The following is a 12,363-nucleotide window of genomic DNA, read 5'->3' as shown; positions in this document are numbered from 1 at the left end:
GTGGTGCAGTGGAAAAGTCTCTCTCAGATCCACTTGGGGCAGAGATGAGGAGGAATTTCTTCTCTCAGAGGGTAAAAAATTTATGGAAATCTTTACCATTGAGGCTGGGTAGTTAGGTATATTCACGGCCTGGATTCAAGTCTAAAGTGTGTAATAACATCTCTGAGCAGGTTGATTAGGAAAGTATGTTACTCTGAGAGTCTTCTATGTTTTTGGATCCCTGTTCCAACATTATTGCATGTTCGTGAATGCAAATTTAGCCATGAACCTAAGCAACAGCACAATGTTTTAAAATGTAATTGTATGAATACAACTGAATTTTTTTTATAACTAATTTGTATTAAAAGAATGAAATCTAAATTAATGTAGCTGAAAATGAGTTTGTAACAAAATGCATTTTTCCGCATCTGGAACTAAAAATGACTAAAATTAACTCGTAAAAATTTACAGTTCCATTTTCTACTTGTTTTGGGAAATAGTAGTCAGTTTCTTAGTCATGTATTTTTTTAAAATCACATGCAACCTCTTTTGGAGCATCCTATTCGTTTCCTAGCAACCAAAATCCACAGCTTAATTTTTGGAGCATTTTCAATTTTCATTTATATTTTGGGAGCATTTTCAAAGATATGCCGGCAAATACAATGAGAATTCCCAGTGATGACTCAGAGTGTGCCATTTTTTAGTTTCAAAATCCATTCATAGAATGTGGGTGGTGTTGTATTCAAATATTGTTTTGGAAAGTTAGCATCACCCAGGGATAGTAAATGATGTTGATTGACTATACTTGACAAGTTAAGATAGGTTTGGTCTACAGATAGGTTGGTTACAGAGATGTAAGGAACAGAGAAACAGACATCCTAACACTTGAATGCTGAAACTTGAAAACCTCTTGTGGTTGTTGATCATCTTCTCTCCCTTGTCTCTGGTTCATTATCACATCCATGCTTTAAAGTGATGTTACAAGAAGTGTCACTAGCCTGGAAAATATTGGGGAAGATGAAAATCTGAAATAAAAGCAGAAAATTCTGGAGAGACTCAGCAGGTCTGACAGCATCTATGTTGACAGATAGAGTTAATGTTATGAGTCTGAAGAAGTCATGTCAGACCTCAAAATGATTTGATAATCTCCAACTCTACATTCCTGGCTTTCCCAGTAACCCTTGATTCTCACAATGATTAAAAATCTATCTACCTCAGCCTTAAATATACAGAATGACCCAATCCCTGCAACCCTCTGTGGTAAAGAATTACATAGATACACTACCCACTGAGGAAAAACAAATGCCCCTCATCTCTGTCCCAACTGGATGGCTGCTTACTCTAAAGTTTGTCTTTTGGTTCTAAACTCTCATTCAAGAAGAAACAACCTCTCTGCATCTACCCTGTCAAGATTGTAAAAATCCCATCTGTTTCAATAAGGTTGCCCCTTCAAACTCCAATGAGTACAGGCCACACCTACTTAACTTCTCCTCATGAGAAAATCCCTCCATTCCTGGGATCAACCCAGTGAACTTTCACTGCATTGCCTCCAATAGCAATATATTTCTTCTTAGATAAAGGATCAAAACTGTTCTCAGTAATCAGGGTGTGGCCTAACTGGTGCCTGTGTAATTTTAGCAAGACTTCCCTATCTTTGTAGCATTCCCTTTGAACTAAGGGCCAACATTCTACTTCCCTTCTCCATTACCTGTTGAACATTGGTGCCAATTTTTCCTGATTTATAAATTTCTGCATTATTTTTCCAGTTAAAACGTATTCAGCTCCTTTATTCTTCCTGCTGAAGTGGAAAACCTCACAATTTCCTACATTATATTTCATCTGTCAATGTTTTGCTTACTCACTAAACCTGTAAGTATCCCTCTGCAGATTCTTTATATTACATTTTGCCTTCCCACTTATTTTTGTGTCACCTGCAAACGTGACGGTCTCAGGATATTTCCACATGGATATGACTTTGCTTTCTACTTTGCTCAGGAATAAGTCTTTGACTGGCAGTTTAGTGACATGTTTGGTAAATACGCCTGGTTTCTCATTCTGGAATTTCTCCTCCTAGATTTCTTGCATCTCAACCTCTCTTACCTCCTTCAAAGTTGTCTCTAAAACCTGTGGACATAATAATCCACTCCCAGAAGTGACAGGAGTAATGGTGGGCCTGATGACTTAAATGAGTGGGGATCCTAAAATCAGGTTCTCACCATTGAGTTAAACATTAACAATTCAGTCCTTCCTCCTCAGATCCTGCAATTATGTTTATGCTCCCAATTAACATCTGCCCAATCAAGATACTCACTTTAGAAATTCAACTGTATGCAACTAGTGTGTACCTTTTTTCCTGGTTTTCTACATCTAGTCTGTGTGGGTAGAGAACTTTGATGCCCCAAGCTAAACCTTCACAATATTCAATGTCTCCATTTTGTTAGCTTTACAACTGCAGTCAGCACGCCCTGGCACATCACAGAATCCAATTGGAAAACAGCAATATGCCAGCTTCTCCCTCACTGTAGCACTTCAGTTCAGAAGGTCAAGCAGGAGCTTTTGTCTCAGAGTGGCAACTCAGTACTCTTGGGAAAGAAACAGCTTGTGCCCTGGGAGGAACACCAGAGTGCAGGAGTGAAGCATTTGCCTGTAAGGAGCAGTATTATGACAATGGGAAAGGTTGGGGGCAGAGGGTGTACATATTGGTAAAGGTTATGGTGCTATGTCAATGCCAGAGACAGTACATATGCCTACAGCTAACGTGACAAAACACACTGCAAGCACATGAAGAGCATGGCAATGTGTAAAAGGAAAGGAGAAGCATACTTAGTTGGCTGAGGGTGGAGAGAGGGTAAAAAAACGGGTGGATTCTGATTAGGCAGGGAAGAGGAGTCAGAGGTCTTGAAGAAGGCGTCAAGGCAATTCATAATCACTGTGGCCTTGATCTGGGAAGAGTACAGGGCTTATAAAGGCAGTGACCTCTTGCTAGTGTGAGGCCTTGGTGGTAAAACGAAATTGTTAATCACAACATAGAGGAGCTCAAACAAAAAGGGTGAAGATAAAGGGTAATTGGGGAAACAGGGATTGCAACACAGTGGGGCATCTGAAAAATGGAGGCATTATCATGGAGCACAGGTGGAAGCCAGACCTCATGAAAGTATAAAGCTCACCATTTCAATCCTAAAGCTGGTTTAGCCTGATAAATGGCAAGTAACATTCATGCCACACAAGTACCAAGCAATGACCACCTTCAACAAGAAAGATTCTAACCTTCATCTCTTGATATTCTTTCCACTTACTTGGAGTCAGAATGGGATCATTCCAAACCTCTAACTGACTGAGATGGGACTTCCATCCCTTTCCAAGAGGAAGTCTTGCCTCAGAGAATTGCTGGCCAATCAAATTACCAGAAGCTGTCTTGTCTGAGCAGTGCCACCAGGAGGTGCAGTAGTATCTGAGGGTGACATTTGGCAGTGGAGTACAGCCTGAAAGTCTCCTGGTTAAAAAGAATGTGGGCAGGTGTGACAGGTCGGGGAGGGGGACAATCGGGGAGGTATTCACAACTTGCAGGGGGAGTCATTGATGAGGTATACCTTCTCCCAGCCTGTTCACCAGACTGACAGCTCTTGCTTGGGTCATGGCAAGACCTAGCAAAGGGCTCCACTGCCACAAGTAAAGATCCAGTGACAGCAGCAGGAGGCCTTAAAAGACTAGTTATTGTCCCCTTTAAGACCTCAATTGGCCAATGGGCATGTGTGGAGCTTGACGCTCCCTGTCATGGGAAAATACTGATGAAAGCAGGATGTGGGGGTTGGAGGACAGGCAGCTGATTGGTATGGCAACATTAGCATGCTTGCCATCCCATTAGCAAGGTAAGCATAAAATTCAAGTCATTTTTTAATGATTCTATCCTTTCTTTTTTTTGAAATTCTTTTTCCGTTTGATTATTTGTTCTTATTTTGGTGTATTGAGATGGAAGAATGTCAATGCTGTTAAATAGAAACCTTTGCCACTGTTCGTTAATCATTATTATTGTTAAATAGTCCCATAGCAGATTGAGATAAATGGAGCAGTAAAATTTCCTTTCTTTCATCCAGCACCGTGATCATTCCGAAGGTCAAAGAGACATGTATAAGTAGAAGGTACTACATTTCAAAATCTGATCCGATCTATGAGCTCTCTGAATGAGGCCAATAATTTTTGTTGAACTGTACCCTTGTCTGAATGATCTGAAATGGTGTCTGATAGACTATCCTTATTTTGATCCTTGTTCTCTGGTTTGTCCTTATACTTTGGAAAAAAATGTTGATACTGTCATGTCTGAATTGGACAAAAAATATTGCTAATTTTTTTTGTTGTTGTGTGCAGAAACCATTGTTGTTTGTTGCACTGCTGAAGAGAGAACCGGGTGCAGTGTTCTGGTTGGAAGGAAAAGATATACCAAAGAAGTGTGTTATTTCTGAAGGCATCAAATTCCGAATATCAGAAACTACCTATCATGTTGGTGTCTTATTTGAAGCTGGGACCTTAGGAACTTATGACCAGTGGGTTGTTTTTGATTTTGGAAGCCGACCTCTTCTTGTCAGGAAGATTTATGTCAGTAAAACAAATGCTTTCCAACCACCAGAAAACCCAAACACCGATGCCCAATTTGTCAATCTGGAGAGGTGGCACAGTGGCAATCGGAGGATTGTACCTTGCATGGAGAAAACTGAGAATGAACTTCTGGTGTTGCAGGAGTACAAGTCACCTGCTTTATCATTGGAATATAAAGTGAAAGACATGGCAAACATTCCGATAACACGTGTGAATTACAGAGAGAGAATGCACAATTTCCTGTATCGAGAGGAACAAGCTGAAGAAGATGTAGTTTCACGGTAAAGTATCTGATGAGAAAGCTGATCAGACAGTATCTACAACAAAACTCAGTAGGGAGAGAATAAGCCAATTTGGATCTAAATGGAAAAACAGTAAACTCCTGGTGTTCTCTATGATGGTGATGGCATCCGTTTTATTAGCCTTTGCAAGACCTGTTAGATCAATTGAATTTATGCAACTGCAGCTCCAATGTTTCCATTTTTTCCATTTAGTCCATCTCTGACCATCAGATTTACATATATTATTGGCCAACGCACCTTAAGGTTTGTTCCAATTGGTATAGGTATTTGTTACATCTCCCCTATATTGTTAAATACTCTCCCTTCATTCTATTTACTCTGTCAGCAAACATCTTTACTTTGCATTTGTTAAGATGGAGCTGATCTGATCAGTATGTTTCTGTTTCCTGTTCCGAAAGCTGTCTCATTATTTGAGGAAATGGAACCCTGACTCAAAAATGCAAAGTGCTGGAGAAGCTCAGCAGTTCTGCAGCTTCTGTGGAGAGAGAGTGGAGTTGACATTTCGGGTTCAGTGGCTCTTCTTCAGATTTTTGTTTCTGATTTTCAGCATCTGCAGTTCTTTGTTTTATAAAATCCTGATTCCTTAGATCATAGGTAGTCTACTGAAATTCTGTGTGCCTGTCTTCAGTAGGGCACAACATGAGCAATTTTTGAGAACAATGGAGTGCTAACCTTGCCAGACATGAGAAACTGTGGGTTTTGAAGTTTCTGAGGAATTTCACTGATGTCCCCTTTTGCCTGACAGCTGACTATGGAAGTGGCCCAAAAACTAATGAACTAATGGTTCCATTATTCTAATGGTTTCAGAATTTTCTGATCTAGCATGTAAAGGGCAGAATTTTGCCTGCCCTCAAAAAGGGAAATCTCTGTAGGAAATCAGGCAAGGGACAGACATTCCCTGAACTAGGAGATCACTCTGCTGGTGTGATTCAGGACTCAGTGCAGCAAGACAAGTCAAATTAAGCTTTGGTGGGATATTATTGAATCCCAAAAGAAATTCAAGGAAGCAGCCTGGATCCTTTAGAAATCAACACATCATTTTACAAAACAAATTCAGTGAGGCTAGGGTAGAAGGCAATGGGAAGTAGGTTCCTGACATCACCCCAAAACTAAGCCAGTGCAGTAACTTCCAGTTGAGCCAGAATTGCACCAATCATGCCTTTACTGATCAGTACACCCTCCCCCTACTACCAGTTACTACCCCTTCCCTCTACTGATCTCTAACTCCTTCCATTACCATTCATTGCTTCTCCCAGGACCTATCTGTAGCCACTTCTGACAACTAAGTGCCAAAAGTTGATATCCTCTTCTCTGGCCAGCTGCCTGCAGATTCTAGGCAGTTACCTGCAGGTCATCAGTTCAGTTTAAAAAATTCCTGAGGGCCATTATTGTTTTCTACATCCAGTTTGCGTTTGTCTGGAATAAATCAAGTTCCGCTCTGTACATTTGTGCTAAATTGCATAAGTACTTATAGTTCTAAAAAAAAATCAGCGAACTGTAAAGTCTACTATGTTAACCATGTTAAACATGATTCTCAAATGTCTCCCTGTTAGGCTGAGTCTAATGACGACCATTTTTATCACTGACATGTTGGAAGATGTATTTGAAGGGTTAATGATTGCACAAAATGGAGAATTATTTGCCGTTTTCCCACCCCCTTCTGCTTTGACTGATTCAAATGAAGGCTTCCTGTTCAAGAGAGCAGTTAATACCGTACTGTTAGCACCAAGTCCATCATCGCACAATGTTGTTTATGAGGCTGCCATCATTCGTGAAGCGACCACTGAGAAGCGCCTTGCTCTGAAGCTGTCTCTGCGTTGCCACACTGAGCTTGCATTCTACAAAGGAAGCCATCACAACGTAGAGGTTCAGTTCCAATTAGACCGGCTTCCTTTTTGCTTCAGGCACCAAGCTGTGGATAAACTTCCAAATGAGCAAATTATTTTTCCAGATATTGTCAACTGTTCCATTCCTCAGTTTACTGATAGTATTCTGACTGGAAACCAGAAGCAACGTGCTGCTGTTGCCTTCATAGCTGGAAAAACAACTGAGAAAAAATCAGCCCCCCCTCTTCTAATTTATGGGCCATTTGGAACTGGAAAGACCTTTACCTTGGCAACAGCTGCTTTGGAAATATTGAAGAAACCAAATACTAGATTATTGTTATGTACTGACACTAACAGGTGAGTAGCATGTTATTCTCTGCTTACAATTGGGCAATATGGGAATTCCTTCATTCAGGAAACATTTAACAACAGCAAATAACATTTCTGAATTAACGTCAAACTCATCATTCTTGGTGGTTTCAAAGTTTCAGTAAGTGACATTTCATTCTGTAAAAATAAAAGGCAATGTCACCAAAGTCCCACTCTGACCTTAGAGAGAGAGATGACTGGTGGTGTGTTTAGCCTGAGGGTCACCATGCCTTAGGTGAGGGGTGAGGTTGAGAAGACAGGAGCTTCACGGTGACCTTAGCCAATGTGGGTATTGAATCCGCACTGTTGGCTTTGCAAACCAGCTAGCCAGCTAAATGGGTTAGCAATACAGAATATTTTTGAAAATGGATTGTAACTGTTGGAAAGAAGATCAGTAAACTGAAGGAGTTGAAAATGTGTTGCTGGTTAAAGCACAGCAGGTCAGGCAGCATCCAAGGAATAGGAAATTCGACGTTTCGGGCATAAGCCCTTCATCAGGAATGAGGAGAGGGTGCCAGGCAGGCTAAGATAAAAGGTAGGGAGGAGGGACTTGGGGGAGGGGCGATGGAAATGTGATAGGTGGAAGGAGGTCAAGGTGAGGGTGATAGGCCGGAGTGGGGTGGGGGCGGAGAGGTTAGGAAGAAGATTGCAGGTTAGGAGGGCGGTGCTGAGTTGAGGGAACCGACCGAGACAAGGTGGGGGGAGGGGAAATGAGGAAACTGGAGAAATCTGAGTTCATCCCTTGTGGTTGGAGGGTTCCCAGGCGGAAGATGAGGCGCTCTTCCTCCAACCGTCGTGTTTTGCCGGTGGAGGAGTCCAAGGACCTGCATGTTCTCGGTGGAGTGGGAGGGAGAGTTAAAGTGTTGAGCCACGGGGTGGTTGGGTTGGTTGGTCCGGGCGTCCCTGAGGTGTTCTCTGAAGCGTTCCGCAAGTAGGCGGCCCGTCTCCCCATTGTAGAGGAGGCCACATCGGGTGCAGCGGATGCAATAGATGATGTGTGTGGAGGTACAGGTGAACTTGTGGCGGATATGGAAGGATCCCTTGGGGCCTTGGAGGGAAGTGAGTGTGGAGGTGTGGGCGCAAGTTTTACATTTCCTGCGGTTGCAGGGGAAGGTGCCGGGAGTGGAGGTTGGGTTGGTGGGGGGTGTGGACCTGACGAGGGAGTCACGAAGGGAGTGGTCTTTGCAGAACGCTGATAGGGGAGGGGAGGGAAATATATCCCTGGTGATGGGGTCCGTTTGGAGGTGGCGGAAATGACGGCGGATGATACATTGTATACGGAGGTTGGTGGGGTGGTAGGTGAGAACCAGTGGGGTTCTGTCTTGGTGGCGGTTGGAGGAGCGGGGCTCAAGGGCGGAGGAGCGGGAAGTGGAGGAGATGCGGTGGAGGGCATCGTCGATCATGTTTGGGGGGAATCTGCGGTCCTTGAAGAAGGAGGCCATCTGGGCTGTGCGGTGTTGGAACTGGTCCTCCTGGGAGCAGATGCGGCGGAGACGAAGGAATTGGGAATATGGGATGGAGTTTTTACAGGGGGCAGGGTGGGAGGAGGTGTAGTCCAGATAGCTGTGGGAGTCAGTCGGTTTATAGTAGATGTCTGTGTTGGGTCGGTCACCTTAGATAGAAATGGAAAGGTCTAGGAAGGGGAGGGAGGAGTCTGAGACAGTCCAGGTGAATTTGAGGTCGGGATGGAAGGTGTTAGTAAAGTTGATGAACTGTTCAACCTCCTCGTGGGAGCACGAGGCAGCGCCGATACAGTCATCGATGTATCGATGTAAACTGAAGGAGTCCATTTTAGGTCTATCATCATGCTAGTGGGCAGAGAGGTTATTGGGAATCTGGTGCAGGTCTGAGATATTTAATAGAGCTTCATTTGGAAGAGATTGGTCAATTAATGCTTACTGTTGAATCATTTACTGTGCAGGAGCTGGTACCATACTTACAGGCAGCCAGCCCTATGTTAAGTTGGACATTGTCTTGCAGGCTTTTTAAAGAAGCTGGGCAGTTTAGATTTCTAACATCAGAATTTCTGTTGCTCAAGCACAAAAATTATGCTTCAGTGACTTAGCAGTATATTGCTCTACAGTTAAGCAAGATTATTTAGTGGCATTGTTATGTCAACTGAGTTCTGAGAATCACAATTCAACCAATATATCATCTCAGTGAATTCAGTGAAGGCTGCACCCCGTCCACTTGCTTTTGTACTGACTCCTTTTCCTGATTGTGTGTGGCATAATATTCAGCAGGTTTGAACATCTCCTCCAGCATGACAATTAAGAAGAATAGGGTGGGTGATCCCCATTTTGTTGCTGCCTTTCGCTTTCTTGAAGGCAGTCTCCAAAATGTTTCCCTTTTTTGTGACTCCAATCTGTAATACACTTTAGTTGTGCAGAGCCTCTTTACATTTTGGACCAAATACTTCTGAATTTTCTAGCTAAGGCTAGACCCCTCAGAGTATCCGCTAAGGAAGTTGTTACATGGAGAAAATATCAGTTAGATCATTGTAGTGCCCTGTGGCTGAGTTACCTGGAAGTCCAAAGGACTCATATAATGAGTTCAGAAAGCCATGCATACGTTGCCAGATTTCACTGGAAAGCACAGGAGCCATGTTATATTTCACTGAAATGAGGAGGCAGAATTATATCATGTTAAATTGCAGTAATATTAAATGCAGATGTGCAAATCATCATATCAATTACCTTCCTGCCATGAATGGGCAAGATACCCATTTTGTTATCCTTCCCTTCATGACTTCATTAATTATGGAGTTTTCCTGGCACTGTCTCCTCTGCAATTCTCAGTCCCTGCATGCCATCTTGCCCATTTCAATAGACTCTACAAATTCCAGCCCGATATTTCAATTTCACACTGTCATTACTTGATATATTATTGAGTCCCTGTTCCTAATAGTAAAAATGAGAACTCATGTGGAGTTAAAGCACTTACTTGTACATTCAGTTGCCAGACAAGTCATTCAATCTCACATTACAAACAGTTGAGAACTTGTAGTTATTGTAAAATTATATATTTAATGTTGAACATAGAGATTATATAAGGCTGAAATTGATAATCTGTTAAATAATCTCCAGTAATGTTCAACTTCTGTGCACAACTAATGATTAAATAGAATGATATGTTTAATTCTCGACTTTAAAACTCGATTGCTTCAATTGTCCTTTAGATGCTTGTACCAACGCAAAACAGCATAATATCTGTCACTGTGTTAACATTAATATGTCCCATCAGCAAATAAATGTGTAAATTTAAAAGCATTTAAAATCCTAAATAAATTGCTTCTATTTAATTAATGAGCTTATTATTGTTTGCCCTGTCATTTCAGTGCAGCAGACTTGTATGTCAAGGATTATTTTCATTTCGATGTGAATACTGGGAATCTTCATGGAAGACCACTGCGAATGAAATATGTGAAGCAAAACCCCATTCACACTGATCCCATCACAAAACAATATTGCTTACTTTCAAACAGTTCATTTGTTTTGCCTGACAGAAGTACTTTAGAATCATACCGTATAGTCATCACCACTTGCATGGAGGCAAAATTGTTTTCTGAACTCAAATTGCCCCTTGGCTTTTTCACACACATCCTGATTGATGAAGCAGCTCAGATGTTGGAATGTGATGCACTGATTCCACTTGCCCTAGCTAGCAATAAAACACGAATCGTTCTTGCAGGAGATCACATGCAAATGTCACCCAAACTTTTCTCCATCGAAAATAATGAGATGGCAGACTACACCTTGCTCAATCGTCTGTTCCAGTTTTATCAGAAGGAAAAACATGACAAAGCAACCAAAAGTCGCATAATCTTCAGGGAAAATTATAGATCAGTGAAGGAGATCATTCACTTTGTGTCAATGCACTTTTATATGCTAAAGACTGATGTCATTCAAGCAAGTGGAAACATTCAGCCTCATCCTCAGTTCTACCCTTTGATGTTTTGCTATGTTCATGGTATCAGCAGTTTCAACTCTTCCAAGTTATCCTGGTATAATGAGGCTGAAGTTCTTCAAGTTGTTGAAAAAGTAGAGTCAGTTCTGAATAGCTGGCCCGTGGAGTGGGGACAACTGAATCCAAGCTCAGTGTGCGTAGTGTCTTCTGAAGGATTTCAGGTAATGCATTTTAAAATATATACTGAAACCATTTAACAATTTGAAATGACTAAATTTGCTTTGAAAGAATGGATTTAGGAATCAATTATAGCTCCTTAAACAGCTAGGAATAAACAATGACAACAATTATATCTTTGTATAACAATAATTTTGAACAGGACCAATTTCCTTGTATGTAACTGTTAGAAAGGAGTACAGCACAAAATCCAGACCAATGTCTCTGGCCATGGAAATATTGTACAAGACTCTGCAGAATGATTTCAAGCAAGTGCACTTAATTAGTAGCAGTGAAAATCTTTCTCCACCAAGCATTATGTTTGCTGGATTTGTGAACACATCATGGAAAGAGAGACACTGGAGTTGACCTTGTCTTCATTTTTAGTTCAGCAATGTTAAATACTCTTGAACCAAGTAGAGCAAATGTCAGAGACAGACTGAAACAATTATTATTTACCCCAAGTATTTCTGAACCTTATAATCTGAGAAGATTTCATCTTCTATCTTTTTGTGAGCCTTCTTGCAAAGGTGTCCCTGGCCTGTTTTCAAATCTTTTGCAAATTAGTGCCACATGGTCCTACTTTTTTGCCTGAAAGGGGAATCCACTCACTTTGAATTAGCAGAATAGAGATTCCAACCCAGCTGAGCTGAATCCAGACCTGAGACACAACAATGTAAAATCAGTGTGTGAATTCACTGTGCCCTTCAGTCTCAATGGCAATAATAATTTCAAAAAGCGATCCAACACACAAGCATAACTCTCTCGGATTATATTATAGTTGTCTTGCAAGACCTGCGGCCCTTAGAAGCTCTAGAGAAATGGGCTTTTTTTTTCTGTTTTTAATTTAGATATTTGATAAATATGCAAGTATTCAATATGTCATAGTTTTGCTGACAACATAACTTAGAGATGCTCCATTGTACAGGCTAGAAGTGCAGCCTACAGCAAGATCTTTTATCAGTTGTGTTCATTTCTTTCTTGCTCTCTATTACAACAATTTCAGGCTCTAAGTCTAACTATGCTAAGTTCAGTCAAACTCTTCCAACTTTGCCTGTTTATTTTATTAAAATCTCAGCAATCAACTTGTTTTGTCCGTTGTTTCCTGAAAGTGAGAGTTTAAGTTCACTTCTAGTTTTGTTTTACAATTGTGAAACTTCTCTCTTATTTGT

The 12,363-nt window shown here is 41.3% G+C and overlaps 1 protein-coding gene across 4 annotated transcripts in view; it reads left to right on the top strand.

Moving 5' to 3' along the window:
- The window catches only part of helz2a (helicase with zinc finger 2a), a 103,231-nt gene that overhangs the window by 26,004 nt on the left and 64,864 nt on the right, over positions 1-12,363 (top strand). For 3 of the 4 annotated variants that reach the window (XM_060836331.1, XM_060836333.1, XM_060836334.1), the window contains exons 5-7: positions 4,345-4,853; positions 6,428-7,057; positions 10,407-11,196. In XM_060836331.1, the coding sequence (XP_060692314.1) occupies positions 4,345-4,853; positions 6,428-7,057; positions 10,407-11,196 (1,929 nt within the window). The remainder of the gene's footprint in view (positions 1-4,344; positions 4,854-6,427; positions 7,058-10,406; positions 11,197-12,363) is intronic. The other variant, XM_060836332.1, reaches the window with a different exon arrangement.

The sequence above is a fragment of the Hemiscyllium ocellatum genome, chromosome 15, assembly GCF_020745735.1.
Source record: "Hemiscyllium ocellatum isolate sHemOce1 chromosome 15, sHemOce1.pat.X.cur, whole genome shotgun sequence".
Taxonomy (NCBI): domain Eukaryota; kingdom Metazoa; phylum Chordata; class Chondrichthyes; order Orectolobiformes; family Hemiscylliidae; genus Hemiscyllium; species Hemiscyllium ocellatum.
This window is presented reverse-complemented; position numbering and strand designations above follow the sequence as displayed.